At 35.4% G+C, this 25,083-nt stretch overlaps 1 protein-coding gene across 1 annotated transcript; it reads right to left on the reverse strand.

Moving 5' to 3' along the window:
- Positions 1 to 1,101: 1,101 nt before the first annotated feature.
- Positions 1,102 to 15,168, reverse strand: LOC136808960 (carboxypeptidase B-like). The gene is made up of 9 exons (XM_067065533.1): positions 15,061 to 15,168; positions 6,981 to 7,059; positions 4,754 to 5,026; positions 4,331 to 4,432; positions 3,883 to 3,999; positions 3,265 to 3,469; positions 2,635 to 2,837; positions 2,301 to 2,385; positions 1,102 to 1,953 (listed from the first exon to the last, which is right to left on the reverse strand). Exons 1-9 carry the CDS (start codon positions 15,141 to 15,143, stop codon positions 1,460 to 1,462), a joined length of 1,641 nt encoding a protein of 546 aa, XP_066921634.1. The 5' UTR covers positions 15,144 to 15,168; the 3' UTR covers positions 1,102 to 1,459.
- Between the last annotated feature and the right edge of the window lie 9,915 nt (positions 15,169 to 25,083).

The raw sequence follows: 25,083 nt of genomic DNA on the forward strand, positions 1-25,083 counted from the left end.
TACATAATACTTAAGTGCAAACTAATTGGTATGACCCATAGAAATCTTATATCAAATACTAGATAGACCGTCCCTATTTGAATCGAGATCATCCGCCATCTTTGATAAGTAGACCATAGTAGTTCGGTGTCCGCAATTTGATTGATTTATAAAGCTTCGTCGCTTCGCGCCACTCAGGTTTTTTGCTTGGTTGAACAAATTGCTGGTACCGAACTGTAACCTACCTAACATTATTTTGCTTCACCTGGTGTTGCTTGGGAAATACCTCTCTAGTGTTATATATTAGATATCTATGATGTGACCCCGAAGTTTTAATTCTATAAGAGCAAGCTCTGTGCGACAAATTCTTTGTCAAATTATCTGAATCTAACTTCTTCTTCTTTAGGCAAGTCTCATCTAAGGCATAAACTTTTGACCTCTCCAATTTAGGCAATGAAGAATCTTTTGAAGGGCCTATAAATTCAGACTATCTGTTGCAGTTTTTTTCAGGCTCTATCTTAATTTGTATATACATTTTTTTAAGAAATAATGATTACTTTACGTCAAAGAAATATATGACTAATTTCAAATCTTCTTTTGTTCAATTTTATTTTTATGGTTGATCAAGTAGTAACATTTCCTGAAACTTGAAAGTAATCTCTTTAATTAATATTTTGCAGATTTTAACAGTAAATTGACTGCCGTGGAAAATTTTACCAAAGTTGGGTCCCAAAACAGTTTAAAGAACGATACTTCAGTTACCATGGGAACTAGAGGCCAAGTTTTCGGAGAAAATATTGACCTCGATATTTATTTGGACTGTGATACTACTTTAATTTTTCAGGGACAAAATGATAAACACATTTTTTATTTTCAGTCTCATCTCTTTTTGTCTTTCAATTTTATTTTCTGTTTTAAATATTTCTTTCTTCATTGAAAAAAAAATTTTCTGTCATCAATATATACAAAAATTATTTACATTTTACTCAAAAGAAATTCTCCTTTTAAAAACATTTATAATACTCTCAAAATATTATTACTTTATTTTTGGTGTAGAAATTAAAAAATAATTATTACTTAAGATTAGCGCGAGAAATCAGTCGAACAAAATCTTTATTGAAAGAAACAAAAAATCTCAAGACCGGACTCCAATTTTGTGCGCTGCAATTGCACCTTTTGGATTCAATTTGTTTTGCTTGGAAAAAAGGTTTCCTCATAAAAATGTAGCGCGCGTTCGATGAATACATTTCTACTTTTTTTCGACCGTTACGTCAGATCACGCCAATGGAATTGCTTCATTTTTTCATTCGACCAATAGCGTGGAAGCTTTGCTCAAAAAAGTGCTTATGACGTTTACCCTGTTATCTAAAGGATAAAATACTACCACTGGGTTGTAAATTAATCATCATACCATCAGCTAGATCCTCATCTCATTGCTGCCAGTCAATCTCTCATCACTCGTCTAACTGAAAAGAATATTTTAACGTCTCCTTGATGTCCTATAATTATCTCCAGAGTTGTTTGTTGTAGTATTTTCTAACGAACCAGAATTTTCTCGTTGTGGTGTGCTAAATAATTTACTTTCTGGAGTCTTTTGAAGAGAAGCTGCCGTGGTGGAATTCTCTTCATTTGGTTTTTCAGTTTGAAGTGTGGTCGTGGAAATCTTTACAGAAGGCAATGTCGCAGGAGTCGTTGTCAGATTTGTTGTTTTCGTTGTCGTAAAAGTCGTTTGAATTGTTGTTGTCGGAGGAACGGTCGTTGCTGCTTGTTGCCGAGCTGCTATATCCTCATCTATTCGGTTGAGAGCAGCGAGCATCGAACAGAAGACTTCTTTAGACACACTATCAATCTCCGTCTTTTGCAAAGCGAAGCCGAAAGGACTTTGACGACTCGGAGGAAGTTCGAGAAGATAAGAATACGGTATTTGTAGAGCGTCGTGGACGTAATCCAATGATAAACCGGTCAATAGGTTATCTGTAGATGAGATAGAATGCTTTAGTAATACCATATTATAGTCTGTGGCGCCTATACCTGTTTTTTTTTATGTTCAAGACACAGTAAAGAATTATAATGAAGAACGAACGCTTTACATGGACTTACATGATAAACTCGGATACAAACTACACAGTTTACAGAAAGATTTGGTGTGCTTGTCACTCAGATTTATGAAAAGTTTGTGAATTCAAACATTCTAAAGGCATCCTTTTTAAAGAGAATCAAATATACTCAAAAAACAGCAAGTTGATACTGGCACAGGTAGATTTTCATTAAGACACAAAGTTAAAGTCAGATTTTTTAAATTTTTTAAAAGAAAGACTTACTTTGGAAATCAATAGCATTGCCAGTCCCATAAACACGATTACTCTTTGAAATAATTGTTGTTACAAAAACAAATGCTGGTCCACCCTGAAAAAGATTAAGATGTTATTAAATAAGTGCAATCTATTAAAAAGTATCAAATACCTTTCCAATTCGAACCTAGACCCTTAAAATTTGCCTTTTTATGATTCTGATAGCTTTCACGAAAGTATTTGGCGATGGTAGTATCACGCCTATCGCAGTAAAACCAAAAGCTCACCTTTGGGTACAGCTTAGGGTACGATAATTAGTACATTTGGGTTAGGTTCTTGAAGCAACGCAGCTTTAAGTACTTACAAATATTCGAAAGGTAGGTGGTTTTTCTCGTTTATAGGAGTTTGGTGTGAGCAAGAATTGACTGAAAGAATGCATTGTCCAATATGTCTTCAAACGGGGTCGAATATATCTGAGAACTTGTGCGAATCCTCTGACAGCTGGGTCTTGTTCGGGGAATTCTCCAGGATAGATGGGACTGCAAGGATCATCGCTTGTACCAGCACCTACCAAAATACAAAATGACTTTCATGATATGAACCATTGCAACGTCTTCTACTTCTGACATTACATCCTAGACCTTTAACGGCTGGTGGTTTGTAATCGTAAAATCAATAGGTATGACATTTACAACGAATCAGCTGTTGTTTTCGTGGTGTTTTGTCAGAATACATTGAAATGATTCATGTTATGAATTTTTATTGATGTGTATGGGACGTCGGACGAACATTGTGTTCAGGCGAACAACGTTGTGGCTGGATATTGAAATTAAAGCCCTGAAGCGGCTAAAGAAGAATCTTTTGGATGGTAAAGGAAGCCATTTATTTGAACCTTGTTAAATAAAAAAAACATCGAGACAAAATTTTCCTGACAGAACTGTGGAGACATCCTGCAAAACTTGCAAATAACATAAAATCATTATATCAATAATACCTCCAAACTGTTCAGTATCCCAATTACGATTGGCATCGATTCCCAAGCAATCCGTTTTTTTGGTAGGTGTCCGGGTTTTACGCCATAACCGGGCTCCGGTAAAAGTGTACTCATAGCCGTCCGGATTAAACACCGGGGATAACATGATTTCATTTTCCATCAGTAAATTCGTTACATCATCGTCTTTTCCGAATTTTGTGACTAACTGTAAAAAGAATAGAAATCTTAATTATAGTTCCTTGTAAAAACGTTCACCTAACGTAAATTGGACGTTAAATGAATGTTATTCTAAAGTTTGACATCTTGCACTTTTACTCCTAGGGTTTGAAATTGAAAGAAATTATGAATTACGGTTTGTGTATTTCAGACAACTACTATAGCTCCTAGAGAGCCAGGATTTGAAAATCGTTTTTAGAAATTTTATTTTTGAAGTATTGGTCTATTTCAAGGGAGGTAGGTTATGTTAGTCTTTGAGTGATTTTGAACTTTATAGAAAAATGGATTAGAATCTAAATAAAATTGTTATTAAATTATTTCAGCCTCCTTGGTAACAACATACTATAGTAACAATGAGACTTCTCTATAAAACATTCGAGTTTGGAAAACTTTTATAAATACCTCTCTCAGAATCCACATAGGCGTTGCAACACTGATCCATTCTCGCGCATGCGTACCTCCATCGATCCATATAACTGGCTTTTTTTTACTTGAGCATCCTAGCACATTTTGAGTGATCTGAAAATTAATTGTTATATTTATTTCAGTTTTTTTGGTTACTGCTAAGGTCGAAACCAGTATGAAGAAGAAATCTCCCGGTCCAATTTAAAGTACTCGTGCAGCCTGGTGCAGCCGTTGTTGATGGAAAAGAGTTTGAAACATATCGTTTCTTCGAGCCGGGGCTAGGGAATGAAACAGGAAACCAAACAATAAATGATATTGAAATTCAACTGAAACACACGAGTTTTTTCCTTAACTACCGAACGGGGCAGATACAGAAGTGATCAAAGATCAAAGTAAATACAGACAAATCTTGAAGAACAATCAAATGTAGGAACAAATTCCTTACTCTGACGAGAAGAAGTGGTCGTTTTTCGTGAGAAAGTCCAATTTGAGTAACATCAACAATATCAGGATAAGCGCATTGAAGACGATATAATTCTTTAGCTATCTGGAAAGAAAATTTGTAGTAAGCTTAGTGTCGGCGGGGCTTGACTGAAAAAAGTTATCCCAACATTTATATAACGTTAAACGAACGTTTAGATAAGGGTACTACAGGGTATCGAAAGTAAAGTATCATCTTTATCAGACTATCCTTTTCGGGCTGATTTTTGGTATTAATTTTTTTCCAACTTTTTAGCTCGCTCTCAGCTAAGGATAAAGTTTCAGAATTGCTTGATGTTAGAAAGCATTGTTTGTTAACACCAACAAATGGGTATTAATGGGCCCTTCATCGTAGCTCGACAGATGAATAAAGAAATGTGATGCTTACGTCATCAAATCTGTTATATTCTTCATAATTAAACGGTTTCTGTTCTTGTTGTGGTCTACTGAACCATTCATCTGTCTCTGCTGATCTGGTTAAAGATCGTATGGCAGTCGGTGCATCGCGTTTCATATGTTCTGTAATTGCTACCTCCAAGTCTTCGATCATGACTTTGAAATCGATGTTATTTTCTTCACAGAATTTCTGTAATGGATCCACTTGCTCTCCCACGACGCTGACTTGGCAAGCTGTTGGTGTCAACGTCCAAACATCCATATCCTACGATCACAAAATTGATATTGAAAATACATGAAGCAGAGGAAAACTTCAAAAATGGTTGATTGAACGGATAGTACAAGAACGGGAGCATAAAAGATAGTTTCCAAATTATAGATAATGGAGTGTGTCCGTCCAGGCTCGTCCTCATGTTTTTTTACGTTGCCATAGAATAAATAATCTGCCACTATCAGTAATCATCAAAATGAAAGTTGATATAGCGTTTTGTGCCAGGGGCGAAGTTATAATAAACTTTTGCAGTCACACGATTAGTGAAACTGTAGGATTAGTAAAAGCCAAAGGGAACCTAGATCTGGAAAGAATCATACTTTTAAATAAAAAGTACATCAATCACAGTAAAAGGGAAGTCTGACCATTGACTTCTAGGCCTGAAGGGCTAGACTCGAGACTCCTGGATGGGAAATGAAGCCACTTATTTCCCATCCAGAACGCCCGCGTGTGGTTTTTGCACAAATGCCGGATTGAAACTAAAATCTATCGCTAGTTTTAAAAAATGCAGTCCTCAAAAACAAAGGAACCGCTAGATACAATCCGTCGTCATGATTACGGTGTGTTCTAGGCGCGTCTGGATAAAAAATAAATGGTTTTACTTTTTCTTGCCTAGGAAAGGTTAGAGATTCTACTCTAGCCCTTTGGGCTTTAAACACAATGGGTCCGGCTGCTCATACTTTTCAAACCTCTTTTGTTCTAGGGTAGAAAGTTTTTCAAAAAGTTTCTCATTTCGGATTGTTAGTAGATTGTGCTGAGTAAGACTTATATGCCACGTATTAAAATTTTTTGTCGATTCTGTCTTTAGTTCTCATGACATGATATTTTTACAGGAAAAACGTTATATCTCAAAATAATATGGTAACCCACTGTAATTATAGATGGGTGTTTCAAGGAAATGTCCTATTTATATGTGGTTAAAAGATGTTTAATTTTACTTAAAGGAAATGGCCCATCCACTTTAAAAATTGTACATCGAAAAAAGGAAATGATAGCTGATCACTGGTTGTTCTGACGTAGTCTAGGCTTTATGTCAATCAAATTTTATAAAATTGTTATAAAATTCTTTTAAGTGGCCGGATCACAGATTTAAAAGCCCGAAGAACTATATGTTGTGCTTTTAGCTCTTCCAAGCAAAAAAAGTAAATATCGCAAAAAATATTACTGCTATTGTTTTTCAAAGCCTGCGAAGTTTCTTATTGTTCAAGTGCTGAACTTTTATTGTAATGTCACGTGACCTAGGTAGAATTCCCTACCGAACTAAGGCACACTTTTAAGCAAAAGCTTGACATCTAGCCCTTTGGGCTTTATAAATCTATGGGCCGGATAGGTCAGCGTCGGTTAAGATATCTCCTTTGCATAGCTTAACCGAGGTCAAATAATCACATTCGCCGGATGTCCCGCTTTAGCAAAGAAGTTGCTGGAATCCACTAACGGATTCGTACTACCGGTGGTTTTGTAGAGGTCTACAAATCAAACTAGGGGTGTGGTAATGTCTGAATGAATTATCTTTTAACAGATTAACTCATAAAAACCTTTTCTTTGTGACTGGGTTCTGTTGCGATCATAACTCGTAAAGGCTTATTCACTATGGCTGAATCGGAGTTGGGCAGGGAAGTGGTATAAACAAATATGAATTATAAAAAAATTTGCAAGGACGTTTTCAGTATAACTATAAGTCATGGGGGTCAGGCAAGGCAGAAGCATGAAAAATACGAAATAAACGAAAAACTCAGAAGTTTTACGAAAATGCCAGTTTTTAATTCAGGTATTGATTACATGAGTTAATGTCCTAACCTAGGAATATCGTAAGGGTATTTTAGAGTTATTATTCCCAAAAAGGTTAAGAATATCCATGATGAAATGGAAACACATTTCCCAGAAAAATTTGTAGTTTGGGTAGAGAGGAGATATAAAATATGAAATAAAAGAAAAAAACAGTACCTACTTTGTTGTGGTTGTCAACATAAGCCCTCAAAAGGTTGGCTGTTGCTACATCTTTGGCAATCATCTCCACCACCTGGTGTCTATGAGAAGAAAATTCATTGGTCAGTATTGGAAGGGTTCCCCTAATCGAAACTAATTCGTTGGCTAAAAGGAAGCTTGAGCGCTAATGCTGTGGGGATGTGTGTCTTATGAGACGGGCGTTTAAGTGGGTATTTAGGGGTCATTTATCACCTTCACTGTCAGTATCAGAAGGGTTTCGAAACATATTTGTTGGTTCGGGTTCTAGGAATGGGTGGGATTTGGTTATTGGTGCTAAAGTGGATATTTAGGGGTCATTTAGGCCCATTTATCACCGTCCAGCAGACTTTTTATATTTTGGATCAGGGCCCACGCCATGAAATTGAAAGTGGGGGGGGCAATGAATATAGAGTCTAAGGAGGCGCAACCAAACATTTTTACTTTGCAGAAAAGCGGCGTGGGCCCTGTGGATACTCAAATTAGTTTGTACAAAAAATACAGCTGATCTTCTTTGGCGATACTCAAGAAAATTCTTGAAGACACGACATTCTCTCATAAAGGCAAGGATTCAAGTCTTCCATGGGTTCCAGCTTATCAGCAAAAGAACATACTGTGTGTCGGTGAATAATATGACTTAAAATTTTCTAGAGTAGCAACCTACTTAGTCTGTTAATTAATCATGTCAGAGAGCAGGAACATAAAGGTGACGGGCGTTTGCTAAAGTAAGTTGTTCACTTTTCTCGAGTGATACCGTTCCAGCCCGACTGGCGTGTCAGTCTAAAATTTTTCTTCCTTTGTTTTAAAGCAATGCTTTTGTTGGTTAATTGAGATCTACCTCAAACCATATACGTTTTACATTCAAAATAAGTTCTGTCTAATGTTTCATGTCAATTTGTTGTGTACGTTATATGGATGTTAAGACAACGTACTGTCTTGTTGATACACTTTTTAATGTCATTATTAGAAGCTTTTGGCTAAGTGGTTATCCAAAAGATTATATAATGTTTTTAATGACTTTGAATTTAAACTATTATGAATTTAGATTAATTCAGGACAATTTATCTTGTACTGACCGGCTTTAAATATTTTTCAACTTCTTTTTAATAGACTATGGTAGTAGTTCCAAAGGCGCTGGAGCTAGAATTTATGTAGCTCCTCCAAAGTCTCCAAAAGCTTATATTACTTTTTTATCCTAGTTAGGGGGATTAAAGGGATAAACGGCCAAATTGCTTGCCCCACTGGAAAATTTGGCTAGAATTTCAGCCCCACTGAGAAATTGACTTTGATTTCATCCCCATTCGAAATGTATTGTTTTGAAATTGTGCTCCAAAACCATCCCCACTGGATTTTTAACCTTGGAACAATATAACTTTTTTATCCCCCTTGAGTTTTCAATAGCGAAATTTTTATCCCCGCTGTAGGAAAAAGTTTCACCGGGGCTGTGAGACAGAGGTGTTGCACTGAGGGGAATGAATACTTTATTCGGTCTTGCTGATTTTTGTTAGATCCGCTTCTGTCTTTACCATCTGAAGTTCTCTTGCGCATGCACCGAGTCAATATTCGGACACCAATAGGTAAACCATTTGAAACCACTGAAAAATTCACACATTCTTTGCGTCAAAAACCACTCATCTAATTTCCACTAAAACTCAACCATGAGGAAGTGAAAGCTGACCGCAAATTACATTCCAAATGATATCTATAATAAACTAAATTGTACTTAATTACGCATATAACCTGTTTAAAATTTACTCAGAAAAATACTTGCCAAGTTGTCGATCTTCTTTATGCTTTTATCCACAAGATTTATAGATTTATAGATTTAGTGGTCTTAGCAAAAAGAAACATGTCTCCAATACATAAAACTTTCCCTACCAGGATATTTTTTGATACATTTTTCTTTGCCTTTTGCGTCTTTACCCACAAGGTGTATAGAGTTTGTTCGAATGACAGGCAAATTCAAATTGTTGGTAAAATGAAGCATGTCTCTACACTAACCCTACGAGTAAGTTTGAAATTCTTTTTTAGTCATTGTCTATAACTTTTGATACCACTTACAAATATCAAAAACACTCCATACTGGTAAAATTCTTTTTGAAGGATCAGATTCGGCCTGCAACTTTAAGATACAGATGGTCAAGAATTTTTAAGAGAGTCCGAGGAAGTGTAACTTAAGGGGTATGAGAATATGTTTAAATATGTTGAACTTTAGAATAACTGTTGAATAAAGGTGAAATTTATATTCTTGATATGTTTAAAAATAAAAAAAACACGAGTTAAATTCTGGCTTTTTGGGTGTTCTCATACCAAGGGATTACATGGGTATCCTATAGTTGAAAATTTTGTGCAAGTTGCGTCCATAAATTTAAAAAGAGCCTTAGGCACAACAAGAAATTGGTTGCTATGCATAAGTGTGTGAACCATCACAAAATATAGATTGCTTTGTAGTCACGACACCATTTTTAGATCATTAATTTTGAGCGTGAAATTTGTATATGTCGGTGTTTGTATGCGCCTACTTACCGCTTGTATTTAATCGCTCAAAAAAGCTTGAATAAACGGAAGAAGGCGGATCGTGTGAAAAAATCAAGCCGTTTCCATGGAAACAAACCAAGTTTTAGACATTGTTAATTGAAATGATTTCAAATATTGGGCCATCGAGACTAAATATGTCAATATCAAGATAATGACTTCCTTAAGTGAAGCAAAGTAACAAAGATAGACAAGTTTTCTTATTGAACACTTCTATCTTACAGCCCATTAGGAATAAAAGTTTCTGTCAAAATCCCAATGGGAATAAGAATTTTCTTGTTCCAAGCTCAAAAGTCAAGGGGGCGATGGTTTTGGAATGCACTTTTTACCAATGATTTTCAAGGGGATAAAATCGATTTGTTTTTTTGGGTAAATTTTCTTGTTGGGCAGGGGTGTTATTAAAAATGAAACCTTGTTACTGTTTCTATAATTTGGCTTAAGGAACTACTTGGTTATCTGGCAAATATAGAGGATCTTGATGTGAATTTTCCAAGGTATTCAAGCTTGACCATTGCTTCCTGGTGCACCCTGAATTATCATAAATTTCCACATCGAAAATTAGTACATGTCTCAAACAAAATTGAAGCTACGAAGCTATGAGAGGAGTGAGGTGAGAGGACTCCACCCTAAACTCAAAAACTACTAATTTGCCCGTTCCATTATTTTCCACTATGTCTGAATTATTCGTCTAGAAGCATGAGAACTATTAGGTATTATCCTATCCACCTTAAACTCAAAAACCAGGGGGAGATTTTCAAACTTGAACATATTGTCTTAGGGCAGATTGCGTTTTTTTACTGTGCCAGCATTTATAAAATTGTGGTAAGTTACAAAATGTAGCTAGGTAACTCTGTTGAAATATTGGAGGTCAATCTTAATCTTTAATTAGTGTGTTTGTCTGCTTATAAATTGCTGAAGCTATTACTTTTAATTTCTTCATAAATTTACGAGTGGAGACAAGTTCAATTTAGATATTGATGTCGGTTATTTAAGCAAATTTGATGTATTGCACAGACATATTTATAAGACATAGATACCGCAAAACAACAACAAATAATGGTATGCTATTTTAGAATTTTCTGGTCAATTGAGGTTCTGAGATTCTCAAAAGCAATATTCTTTGCTGACACAGAACAATATTTTATCTGGACTGGACTCGTTTATAATTCGTATTTACAGTAACATAGGTGCTGTGTGGTAATACGATATTTGTTCCTAGATATGTCCCTGTCAAACTTGATCTTTTACTTTTGCGTAAACTAATCAAATCAACCCATTTTAAAATCAAAGAGATAATACATACAATATAGTTTAGCATGCTTCTAGATGACTCATTCATAGTGGAAAATAATCAAATGGACAACTTAGCGGTTTCTGAGTTTAGGGTAGACTCCTCTCACCTCACTCCTCTCATAGCTTCGATAGTTTCATAGCTTCAATTCTGTTTGAGACGTGTACTAATTTTCGACGCGGTAATTTATGATAATCCAAAATACACCGGGAGTTTCCCAATTGAATTCCTACCAGGCTAATAATTTTTTTTTAAATTTAACCCTTTATAAGGTTCTGTATGGAATGTATTGGTTTTGATGCCAAAATAAAATCTAATGCCGCTTATTTCATATTTTGATTTATTTCAGGTTTATTTTGAGTGCCTTATTACACAGAAATTACTGTATTTAATTACAAGGAAATACAATTTTATGTACGATTTTAAAAAATACTTTAAGGTAGACGTGATTTTCTATAAATATGAAAATTAATACATCAACCTGTTGTTTCCTCATTTTATGCCGTATTTGCCATTTTAACCACAAGTGATTTGTGGCCAAAATATGTAACCATGCAGACTAAAGCAATTTAGAGAGAAATAGAAAATTGAGCGAGCCATTGTTAATTACATAGAAATTATTTGGGGAAAATTGTTACTTATCATTCAATGATTGCATTCAATTGAGATAATTCAACCACGCCCTTATTCGACAACTGATGGTTATAGCAAGATATAGAATACACCTTTTCGACCGTAGCCGCCAATTACCGCGCGGGCATTTCTTTTTCCGTTTTACCACCCTTCAACCGTCCCAGTATTTTTGCACCTAAAAAAGACAATTGAAAAAAGTGCAAAGAAAGAATTGGATCGAGTTTAGGGTGGTAAATTAAATAATAAAGTGGCATGCGCCTGACTCTGCGACTACGGTCGAAAAGGTGTATTATTTTCTACCAAGTTTAGAAGTTGTTTACTCACAGAATAAAATAAAGGAGGCGTTTAGGGAGTGGTGGCAAAAACTGAAATACCGACGAATTTTACATATTTTGTCACTGCCTGACATTTTTGACACCGAAATACTTTTTTTTCTTTGAACATCGAAACACCAATGGAAAAAGGGCTAATACTGTACCCGCCGCCAATCCCGTATCCCCCCCTATAGAAGGCTCTTCTCAATCCATGTGTACTTGAATCCCTTAATCGCGTTCAGCCTGGTAGCCCCAATATTAAGGTAAACACACCTCCTTAAATAAATTCAAAAGGAAAAACATCGACCTTTGACATCGTGCGTGGAAGAAAAAGAAGAAAGAGCAGAAGATCATTATCGGAAATCAAGAGCGGAACCAACCGACAAACAGCAATAACTTGATCACCATAGCAACTGGAAATACAATGTTTTGATTTCGATATAAGAATGAAGACTTTCTTGAAATATAAGACATCATTTCAATCAGATTAAAGAGTCAAGTATTCAAATTGCATCCTTCCACACATACAAGTATAATGTATAAGAGACAAGCTAATTTTCCAGCCTGGAAGAAATCTAATTAGAGAGATTACACCCAAATTTAAGGTATTCTGAAAATGTTCTTAAAGGAATATAAAATGTATAATTGAATGTAATAGGAAGAAGATGATCGACCACTTTTAAGATAATATAATTTCGAAAATGCCTTATTTTGGCCATTATTTTATAGGGTGGGTTACATAATGGGTTTAAAAGAACTTAGTTCCTAATGGTGTTTTTTAAGCACGCAATAACCCGTTAGTAATTTTTCCTCAAAGTGTCAAAAAAATGTCATATTTGAAAGAAAGCTGTCATAAATTCCTCGTGTTATGTTGGGTAGGCTGTCAATAATAATACCGTTAATGCATTTTCTGTGTGCCCTTTATCTTTCCTGTACATAACGGACAGCAATTTATCAAATATTCTTGACAGTTTTTATATGGTAAATAAAGCATATCATGTCATTTCGACTTTTTGGAAAATGGCTTATCTTTCTGCTAAGGTCATGGCTATGGATAGCTTGACTATGGGTTGAAATATTAACACAGTTGGTTGGTATTTCCAAAAAACCTAATTACGCTTTCCAAGACATTGCTGACTGAAAAGAATCCCCCAATACAATATTTTTTGCTTTGAGCATAAGCGGAATGTCATATGGACGTTGTTTTGACCTTTTATTCTTATCATATCCTTAGCGCTAATAACAAATGCAGTTTAAAATTGTCACAAATTATACCAGATTTCAAAAAAACAAAATTAATCTTCTCCACGCAAATTCTCATTTTCCACAAAAACCACTAACAATAAAACTTTATTTGTGTGCCTACAATCTCCATCAAAATCACTTCCATACGTCAACTTCATATTTTCTTCGATAAAAGATCTTCCTTAGAAACGCATGTCAAAACCTTAAATCCTATCTTCCTTAACGAAGTGACACCCTGATCTAATGCTTTGGTTCGCCGGATCTCACAACCTTTGAAGTGAGGGAATGAATAAATTACAGACCCGAAAGATCGGATATTGAGGGGCTTAAGTTTGAATTGCAAGCGTTGCTTATGCGAATCCGTATTTCTTAATATGGACGTAGATACATGAAAATATTTTTGAATTGCAGAAAAGAGAATTTTCTTTCCAACGCTTAGAGGATATTCAACTGATTTCTTGTTTCTTGATTTCTAATCGCTTTTGGAAATGAGTCATGAATATTTTTACATAGGAAACCTTTTCAATTTTTTTCTTCTTTTTTCCTGGTTCTTCCATCTCGTCTTTGCTTGTAAACTCACTTCATAAGACAGAGGAATTAAGGAAAGATCCCAACATAAAGATACACCACGAGTTTAAAATATTAATTTTCAGCGGAATGAATAAATGATATGCAGACTGTAAGCTATTTCTTATTTCGAAGGTTCAGCTTAGATACACGTTTTTTATAAGAACAAACTATATAAGAACATTAGGCTTCGATGGCCAAAATGTTAAGAACGAGTTAAGGAACATCTTAAGGCTTTGCAGACTCTAAAATGGCCAATTTCTTAAGAAAATGGACAAAAATGCTCACAAAATGGTGTGAATAAGAACATGTTAAGAACAGTCTTAGGCTTAAAACTAAAAAAGCTAAGAACATCTTAAGGCTTCAAAAATGTTCTTATAGAAAAACCGTGTATCCAAACAAAATTAATCTAAGCAATGCTCCATACTGTGATGTGCACGGTTTTCGAGAAAGTGACCCTACAAGAACTTTCGAGAAACGAAGGACTTTGAAGTGAGTTAAATTGCCAATAATTGCCGACTTCAGAAGGTCCAACACTCGTGCCAATAAAATTTCTTCCATAAGATTATTACTTTAGCTCTAAACAAAGCAACATGCTCTTATCTTTTCATTAGCCATTGGAGTAAATTACTTTTGCTGTGTTAAATGGACTAGAGCTGCATTTAGTAAAGGACATTAACTTTTTTGCTCCGTGTTCAAATTTTTTAAAGATAAAGCTTGTTCTTATAATATGGTTTAGAGCAAAGTCAAATAGTCAGTGAGCAATGTAGTAAATCGTAAACACTCTTGAAAAAGTCAATCACTCAAATTCTAGAAGAAAGTTATTCATTGTAAGAAAAGCTCACTGTATTGTCGAACTATGCCCTAACAGAACTTTTATTGTTAAGTCATGCTCTATAACGTTTTTCGAGGAAATGAAGTTCATTGGCAAGCATGACAAAGTTTGTTGTTTTATGTGTCTCCTCTATAGACTTTTTATTGACAGTGTAATTTGATAATGAAGCTAATCAACTGTTATACAAATTGCAATTAGCAATTTTGACCACACTTCTGTGAAGTCTTTGCTTTCTTTCATAGGCGAGCGAAACTTTACGTATTGCTAATTGAGATTAAACAGTTTCGCTAGCATGCTAAATTGTCATTTGAATATGTCATTATACTTTTACTTTCCTTCTGGTCGAAGATGAGGGCCATGAGGAATTTTTGATTAAATGATGATAATGAGTGTGAATTCTCCCAGAGCCAAACCTTTCCATTATTTTGTGATGAAGGAAAGAATCATTAGGTATTTTTACACTTATCTATATTAACCGTTTCACGAAAGGTTTCGTAAATGTAGATTACACTTGAATTTTTCAGGGGTCGAGATGTCTGAGGTCGTTGCATTGACACTAGAATTTGATGTCAATCAACCCTGGTAGACTCAGAATGTTGTGTGGGGGTTGAAGGGTCTGGTTAGACCAAAGTGGATATGTACTTACCCTCTATACTGTTCGGCTGGTCCACATGTTACCAACACAAGAAAATTCAAAATAGTCACAACAATAATTGAACACTTAAACATAATCAAATCATCCAAATAAACAAATCCGAAATAATAAAGTCAAATCCAAGCCCTAGATATAAAGATAGGGTTCATCCAAAATGATTTCCAGGAAAATTGAAAGCTGGAGGTTTTGAGCCTTCAAGCGCTGTTCTGGAGTGTCCAACTAACATACGCTAATGACCAGAGCTGCCAATACACCACACCACAACACTACCAGAGAGTTCTTAACTCGATGAAAGTAAGTAACGCTCTAAGGAAATGAACTACTTTTCTGAAGCTATTTATACCGAAATTTAAGAAAAACGTTAATGACTTTTTCTCTTCACGAAATTGACATAAGCACATTATGGCATTACTAATTGTAATTAGAAATGACTGATAACAAAAATTTGTTACATTTTACACTCTGTAGCAATATCGTAGAATTATTTTATTTGGGCGCAATTTTATTCAACGTAGGTGTTTTCTCTGTGCATGAAACGTTGTTTCGACGTTTATCTAATGTTCATAACGTCCATATAACGTTCGATGAACGTTGAAACAACGTTGCGTGCCAACTGGGGAAGTTAATTGGTCACAATAAAGTGTCAAAACGATTCACAAAAGAACTTCTTGGTCATGTTTAAAAAACCCACTCTCGATAAATTAATTAATCTCGATATATCAACGAATCTTGATAAATTTCTTCGTTTAACTTCTCACGTTCTTCTGGCCTGTGACGTTGAAAGGATTGTTACGCAAAATTCCACATAAATAAGTCATTCTGGAAGTTTTGAAGAACACTGCAATAAATTTCAGCAAATTTCCCTGGGAGAACTATTCAAAAACATATCCCAGCAGATCGCATTCACCTTTAATTCTTAGAAAAACACCAAGGGATAAATACTGGTACCCCAAGTAGCAGTATTTATATAGCTCTATTATATTCTACTATTCTACTATTTTATAGTTCTAAGAATAATTTTAGCTACAAGACATTCACTAAATTTTAATGGAGCTAAATTTTACTGTTCTTATAGAGTGTCATCGTTCTGTGCAAGCTAATGAGCTATTTATCTGATAAAAGACGGATACATTTAGCTTAATTGAAGAATTATCTTTTTAGGAGAAATTCAATGCGCGAATATTGCAGCGGTAAAAGACTAGACTGGAGTCGTTTATAATGCGTGTAATACTAATAATAATAATAATAATACGGGATTTAGTTTGTATAAACGACTGGAAGAATCCGGTGTTCCTGCCTTATAGATACAGGGGCTAGCTACGCAGAAACTTGCGTGGCGAGAAAACAATTTATCAAGCAACAACAAACTCTCAAAACGAAATCAACTCAAATGAAACTTTCAATCAATACACAAATCCACACATATTTTTTTTCTCAAGAATTATTTTGAGCAGGAAAAAATTATAATTGCAATATTGACACTTTTCTATTGTTTCGAGTTAGTGCACAAAGGTTTCTAGACGACTAAAATTGTTCCATTCATTACTTTTTGCTTTATTTCTACTATGTATAAATTAGTCGTCTAGCTTGCTAGACTAGTAAAAGACCAGTGATTTTTTTTCATCCGGAAAAAAATACAATTGAATCTTGTGACAATATCACGCAAGTACAATCTTATCCTGTACACTTTTTTTCATAAGAACAGTTAGGCTCAAAATGTCCAAAAAATAAGAACAATTTAAGAACAACACTGAGACTGAAATTACTCATTAAAGTAAATTAAAGTAAATTAATTGAGTAAAAAATTGGGTATAACGCCTATAAATAAGAACAGGATGAGAACAATTTGAGGCTCAAAGTGTCAAATAAATAAGAACAGCCTAGTCTCAGGAAGATTTTACTGGTTCTTATAAAAAAGGTGTAAAGGAGAATTCTGTACTTACCAATATTACTTTACTCGATTTGATTACTCGCTTTATGAAAGGGGCTATTGTGAGTTGATGAGACTAGTCTAATAATATATTTAGGTCATCATAATAATTATTAATGGTTTCAATTAATGAGAATGATCTAATATGGTGCTAACGGATGAAAAATCCATACAATAAGGAATGCTGATTTGACAAATCCGACAATCTAGTTGGAATCTCTCCATTACGATTCTTTTAAATGTTAAGAAACGTCTTCAGGTTTAATACACGTTGTTTCATATGAATATTCACGATGAAATTTGCCAAAAAAATAAGAACATGCTAAGAATTCCAGTGAATCAAATTAAACATGAAGTTTCTACACGAGGCCAAATAATTATATCTTTGATTCGACTTGACCACATATCCCACCTGAAGTAATTAAGAAAATTATTTTCAACCCCGCTAAAATGATAATCTAGAGGGACTAGAGGGAGGCTTTTAATTTTTAGACACAGTTGCGAAATCATTAGCAAAAAATCTTGCGCCTTTATAGTATTGTCAATATAAAGATGAAGTCATCAATTTCATCATTAAGCAATTCCGTTCAAATTTTCAATGGCTAATGAATTAAATTTAGAACTTTTTTCGACAGCTATCTACCCAAAGATATGGGAGGGAGCCATGCATGATTCTTTTTCCCTTGATTGATTCACTTACCTTTGATTTTTCATTTTAGCTGTCAAGAGAAGAGAGGTATCAAGTATTTTGGAATCTTTTTTATGACCTGTCCAAGGATGGAGCCACGACCTCGTGCATTGTTGCTGAATGCTACCGTTACACTAGTCTGAATCGCAGACCTCTACAAAACCCCAGGTATAAGGAGCACGAATCTGTTAGTGGATGCCTGCAGCCTACTGTTACACTTCATTCTTAACAGATTCACGACGGACATGTAATCTATCAGCAAACTTATTCGAATTAATACACCCCCTTCTCGCAGACCCGGTAGGGGTAAAAAGCCAGTGGGGATAAAAATAAAGGACCAAAGCTCGATGGGGATTGATATCCCGATGTTTTTTTATGGCTCTGGGGATTTGAATTCCAATGTTTTTGAGCCAGAAAGTTGGGGATGGAAAAAATAGCATAATATCTTGCAGTGAGGATGTGCTTATCTAATTATTTTCAGTGGGGACAAAATTTTGGCCAATATTTCCGGTGGGAAGGGGTCTCAGTTGATCTGTGAGAAGTGGGTGACTTAAGGACATATTCAAGTAAAAGGGGTTCGAGTTATGGAGACTCCACTATAGCTTAACGAGATCATTGTCAAAAATGCGCGCAAAACCTTCGAGTCAGCCAAATTAAAACATCAAACACGTGCTCCTAGAAGAAGTGGTAAAGCTCTCGCAGATGCGCAAAAAAGGCTTGGATGATGCTTACCTAACCGCGGAATCGCTTTTTATTCAGGGAAAGATTGACTCGATCAAAGCTTTTCACGAGTCAAAAAAACATTCCGCTTCTTGGAAAGTCATTAATGAGATATCTGGACATAAGGACTACCCTTCGATTCAACTAAAGGGAGGTTCTGCAGAGAAAAGGAGGACAAACTGGCTAAAACATTTTAAAGACTTGCTCGGAAATGTACCAACAGGTAATGCAAACGCACTACCACTTCATCAAGTCTTTGAAAATATAAACATTCCAACTAATACTTTTACCTTAGATGAGTTGAAGAAAACTGTAAAACTTTTTTCTAGTAATAAATCTTCTGGCTTAGACAACATTCCAACTATTTTATGGAAAGATCCTACTTTTTTGACACTTCTCCTCGAATTCTGTAATACCATGATCCTCCATCAGCTTGGCTCACAGGGGGTATCATCCCTGTGCCAAAGAAAGGTGATCTCACCCTTGCTTCAAACTATAGGGGTATCATACGTTAATGCCAATCGCTTCAAAAATCTATAACAAACTGATCCTGAATCGTATTGTCCCATATCTTGATCCTTTGTTGCGAAAAAATCAAAATGGATTCAGGAAAGGTAGAGGTACTCTTTCGCAAATACTTTCAATTCGGCGTATCCTTGAGGAAATGCGTAAATTAGACAAAGAAGTTATTCTCTGTTTCGTTGATTTTAAAAAGGCTTTTGATTCTATTAACAGAGAAAAAATGTTTGAAATCCTTAAACTCTATGACATTCCTGACAAAATTATTCTTGCCATCAGGGCGCCCTACACCTCTACCAAGGCAAAAGTTATCTCTCCTGACGGGGACACTGAAATGTTTGACATCCATGCTGGTGTTCTTCAAGGAGACACCCTTGCACCCTTTCTTTTTATTCTAGTTTTAGACTACGTTCTTCGTATTTCTGTTGATCCTTTAAACTACAAGGGCATCCAACTTACAGCCCAACAAAGTAGAAGAAATCCCGCCATTTTTCTCACCAATCTAGACTTTGCCGATGATCTCGCCCTTGTCTCTGATACCATTCAGTTCGCAGAAAACCTTCTCCACTCTCTCGAGAATGCCGCTTCAGGTCGGCCTTTTTGTAACGAGGGAAAAACTGAATTTCTGTGCACTTCTGACTCTGTCCGTACTCTGAAATCGCTGAACAGTGTCAATATCAAAAGAGTAAATGATTTTAAATACCTTGGCTCTCACATTAATGATTCCGAACAAGACTTTAATATTAGAAAATCTTTCGCGTGGAGGGCCTGCAACAAACTAAACAAAATTTGGAAGTCTAATCTAGATAATAAGATTAAGGTACAAACCTTCAAAACCTTAGTCGAACCTATTCTCCTTTATGGGTCGGAGACCTGGACAACGACGAGAGCCAGGGATATGTTATAGCGGAGCTGGATGAAGGACGAGAATTCCTTAGCGGATTGCTTCTTTGTCTTTTCTATTGTAAACTGTTCATAATAGAAATCCATCTCTGTCCCCTTGAGTGTTCTGTTTTTATAAGAAAAATGAAGCAGACAAAGTATTCATGCAGTACGTCAGTATATATTTTGCTATGATGTTCCCGCTTTTCATCAAAATAATATTTGCAAAAGATACCCCAAAAGCTTCTTTGTAAATGAAATCTAATTTTATCAGCGTGTGTTATGAATTTGAGAAGCTTTCATGATTTCTCTTTAAAAATTTCGGATGTAAATATTTTGACAAATATTGTTTCAATTGACTTGAAATTTTTTCCATAATCAGACATACCGACTTGCTATCTGAAAATATCAGTTAGAAAGTGAGGCACCCCGCGGTATTTCAAATGAAAAAGAGCTATTTATAATCTTACAGAAGAAATTTCTTATAACTTTACTAATGAAAACAATGTTTTTCATTTTTTTAAATTGTCATTCACCAATGTTTTACAGACCCTCTTGATAATTAAAAGTTTTTAATCGTGAACAATAAATGCAGCAGCAGAATCATTGGCTAAAAAGAAATCCAAATTTCACGAATTTGTAATTAAAAAAGTTTAATTTCATATCAAATTTTAATGTCAGGGACAGAGATAGAACAAGGCTTTTTCAAATGTGCGTTATCCAGCTCCGCTATAACATATCCCTGCAAGAGCCATGGAAAAAAGTATAGACGGGTGTTACACAAACCTCCTCAAAAAGGTTCAAAATCTAAACTGGGCGAACCATCCGAGCCTCAATCAAATATACAATAATCTACCACGCATCTCGCGTATACTCACCAATAAAAGACTTCAGTTCGCAGGCCACTGTTTTCGAGCAAAAGAAGAAATAATATCCAGACTTCTTTTCTGGTCACCAACGGGTCTAGTAAGATTAAGGAAGTTAACCTTCCTGGATACTCTGAAGAGGGAAACAGGTCTCGAGATTGAGGAAATAAAGACAGTCATGCAAGATCGGGTATTGTGGAAGGAAGGCTACGCAAATTTTCTGACGTAAGTCGAAAGATGATGATGAACGAGATCATGCATTTTCCAAGGAATTAAAACACCATAATGAGGCCTCGGTAGAATTCAAGACAAGTTTCGAGTTAAAATTAGCGAGAGATTTTCGACTTCAATGCTCAGCAGATCATTAAACTAAAAAATCCCACTAATACTATAATTGTTGTCATTAAGATTTTTTATCGTCCCACTACAACCTAAAGCAGGGCCACGCGTTAAAGTTTAAAATATTGTGAAACTTATGGTCGAGAAGTCATTTAAACGCTTCCGGAGTAATCAGATCTAATGGGGTCTAGAAGGAATTTTACGACCCCCAATATCTAACTTTTAAACGACATATTCTATGTGGGAGTGTTTAAATTGATCATTTGCTCTCTATGGCTCTTCTATCCGGGGGGGCACTCAAGGTAAATAACCTACCATACGTGCGGGTATATTTTGCAAGCTTCCCAAAGTGCACTGTAAGGGACGAGATCAGCAAAGATGAGAAAAATTGCACTCTACTAAGGGTACAAAATTCGAAAATCGGACCATATTTTGCCTGAAAATGGTAAAGAATCTTCAAGAAAATGCACCGTAAGGGTCAAAATTTTCGCTCAAACTTGCTCAAATTTTGCAAAAATTTTTCTGCACTGTAAGAGTCAGATTTCAAAGACCTAATTAAGGCCGCACGTATGGTAGTTTTTGAATCGAGTGTCCCCCCTGGGTCTTTTATGCTCCCATTGGTCCAATATGTATGTACAAGATTTTGAGAAATGTTAAGTACTTTTCAAAGGGTAATATGCTGACAATGTTTATTTCACTTCAATAATTAAGACAATGGAGTGTTTCCTTTTTAATTATCGCTCTTATGTTAACGAGATACCAAACGACTTTTACTGTCTTCCATGCTTTAAGCTGTGTAAAATTCTTACATCCCATAAAACGTGTATTTGCGTCTAAACTACAAAATTTCTTGCTGTTTTCCCACCCCGCTTTACCTCTTACAAAGCACCTATGATTAGAACGCCAGCGCCTTAACCACTCGGCCATCGAATCACAACTGCATTAAGGAGTTCAAAGTTGCTTATAAACATGGCATTTACTCCAAACTCTACCCGGGGGCTAAAACCCTAACCAGGGGTTAACTCCCATCCCCAACCCTAGCCCTAACCCTACCTGAAACAACCCTTTAATCTAACCGGGAATTTTGACTCTACTACCAATTCAATCCAAAACATAGGTCAAACATCGCGCGGGTAGGCGGGGCAAAAATTCTAGATCGGCGGTTGGTTTAGCCTGGACTTGTTAATTTATTGCGCGCACAGGCCCCGACAAAGACAAAACCTTTTCGATCAGTTGCTTTTTAAAGGTCCATTCTGCTGCGCGCTGGAACAACAATTGAAGGTCAATAAAGTAGAACTGATTATAAAGCCTTAAAAATAAAGATCAGCGTAAGGTTAATTTGAGGCCAAAGAATGAGAACAGTGGAGCCACAACAAAAATTTACTGAGTTTTATTTTTCATTTGAATTAGAGTAATCCTAAAAGAGGGTCAGATAGAGAAACTTGTAGACTAAGATTCGATACACAAAAGAAGTCAATAATAATTGCTAAAATGAACATTTTTTAGATTTTGATCACTTGTATGGCAACATTTTTCATCAACAAATAAACCAAAACCTATAAAAATCGAAGGGCTGAAACAGTACCGTGAATAGCACAGGTCAAAATCATATTTTGTACGCTGTGCCGACGAATCGAGATTCTATTCAGCGCACAATCAACGAAGACAAAAGTAACCATGACGACCATCCAAGATCTTGGATGAGGCTCAAAGTTGATATTTTTATTCCCGTCGTTGAAAACACAACTTACAAAAAGTCATCAATGCTTTGTAAAAAGAGTCAGTGATAGAGAATCATAACATGAAGTCTGTCTATTATTTTGATTCAATTAAAGTGACATTTCCATAATTAAAAGTTTAGTAATTACTGTTATACATTTGGGGATCGTGTAAAAGATTTCTTTCGAAAGAAACTAATTTCAATTACACTTGGAGGTTTCTGGGGAATTCGTAAATAGTAAACTGCATACTGATACAGTCTGCTAGACATTTATATGATAATATTTGCTCTTCATCTTTGATTTTTTCTACAGTGATTAGATTGACATATGCGCGATAAAATTTCTATTATTTGTCTTCAGAGGTTAATATATTTTTTGAAAACTTAACCTCTGATACTCAGGGTACTGAAACAGGGATAATAACCATTGGAAAAAAAGCCGAGAGTTAACTATACTATACGAACTTAGTGAACATAAGGCGACCGTTAGCTGCTGCGTCATAGGCAACTATCTTAATGGTCTATGATATATCAGGCAATCACGTACAAATATCCTAGCATAGGAAAAGCATGTGAATCTTTTGCGAATCTCAAAAGGATAGCACTTCTTCTGACGTTCGCCCGGTAAGTAATAGCTGCACAGTAACAAAAAGAAATGGAAATGCCATGAAGTAATCAGTCACAGCTTTCAAAGTAAAAATAAAATTTACCAATGAAGCCAAATTTAGTTTAATAACGATAAAACAAACCTGTTTTAGGTAATTTAGAAGGCTAAAATTCAAAAATTTTAGCCCGTTGACGCCAACCATGGTGGTGCCTCTTTTGTCAGTATATCATGGCCCTATCACTTTCAAAGTGGAGCCGTCACCGACTGGCACAAGGGCGCCACACTAAAATCCGTTCAGCATCCTTGACAAGCCGTTATATGAACGTAAAAGCAAACAGGATGATAAACAAACCTGACCGGAGTCACCGGAAATACTAATGAGGAAAATGCATAAATGGATTGTTCCTTTTGCGTCCGAATCTGGCTATTGCTCAAAATTCATCACTTATTATTTCAATATTTTGATCTTATGTTTGAAATATTCTAGTTAAAGTTATTGACGTACTTTTATTTTCCTATTGGAAATTCCTAACGGTTGTCCTCGATGTTTATCCTAATATCACAACAACTCCATGCTTTTCCTGTCGTATTTCCTTAATGTCAGGTAATGATTACACCTCAACCATCTGATATATTGTTGATCTTTTGGTATATGGAATTTAATATCAATGGGTAACCAGAATATAGAAAGGATAAAAATCCGTGTGTTATGTATTTTGATCCATTTAAATTCATTTTGTCAAAAAGTGTTTCCAGTCAAATCAAATCTTAGAGCCAAAACATTTTGGCGAAGGACTTTAAAAAAGGAAAACCAAATTTGGCAGATCCTTTGGTGAAGCCACAGACATTACAGATGTTGCAACCCCGTGTGCGTAGCGGAGCGGATTAGCCTTAAGATTGTAAAATCTTTGAAGTGTGACTGTATACGCATATTCGCTTCTGTTCTAGGAAATCAGGAAAAGGTTTGGAATCAGACTTCCATCATTTTTTGATGCATCTAAAGTTTACTGCATTCAATCAATTAGTCAGGAGTGTATAGCTGAATTTATAAGATCATTTGAACAAAATTCAAAACCTCTTTTAATGACATTTAATTAAGTCCAATTTCCCATAAAATCAAATAGTTAATTACTGACTGTTTCAGACGTGAAAATATATATCATTGAAATTTTATGATTTCTTTTAATTAAGATTTTGTAAATGGATATTGAATCTAATTGGAAGGTTTAACTGATACCTTCTTTCTTTAGCTTTAGCTGTCAGATTGATTGATCAAAGTCTCTGTTGTTCTTAGTTTGTTCTCAAATTTCAAGTTTAAGTGTCCTTAAAAAGTGCTTAAAGCATCAGTATTATAAGGTTATTTAATTAGCCATCTTTAAAATTTTCTTATTTTGCTATTGGCGAAATCGAGCATCGCGTTCTTACGTACAAAATTGTTCTTTTAAGAAAAGAAAGTGTGTAAGTGCTGGCTTTGTTTGTGTTTTGTGACTGTTTCCAGCTCATTAAGCTCTAAGGAAAGAATTAACATTAAATCACAGCTAATTCCAGTATTCCAATAAGGGACTTCACACAATTTTCAAAATCCTTGTACACCGTATTTAATCAAATATTCAAGGACCTTATTAAATCGGATAGTGCATTTTTGAGGGATTAATAAGCATTAAATTTTGAACCATGATGCTCAGAATTTGGGCGTATGTTTTTCTGAATACATGTTTTGGGCACAATAAGGGTACGGGCTGC

Source organism: Clytia hemisphaerica, unplaced genomic scaffold, assembly GCF_902728285.1.
Source record: "Clytia hemisphaerica strain Z4C2 unplaced genomic scaffold, Clytia hemisphaerica genome assembly, whole genome shotgun sequence".
Taxonomy (NCBI): domain Eukaryota; kingdom Metazoa; phylum Cnidaria; class Hydrozoa; order Leptothecata; family Clytiidae; genus Clytia; species Clytia hemisphaerica.

What these genes read in the sequence shown, in the direction of transcription:
- LOC136808960 (XM_067065533.1), bottom strand. Translation starts at nt 15,143, where the DNA reads ATGTTTAAGTGTTCAATTATTGTTGTGACTATTTTGAATTTTCTTGTG. An exon ending in ATGTTGACAACCACAACAAA is followed by an intron (nt 5,027 to 6,980) that starts GTAGGTACTGTT and finishes TTGTGATCGTAG; the next exon opens with GATATGGATGTTTGGACGTT. An exon ending in CACCTACCTTTCGAATATTT is followed by an intron (nt 2,386 to 2,634) that starts GTAAGTACTTAA and finishes AATCTTTTTCAG; the next exon opens with GGTGGACCAGCATTTGTTTT.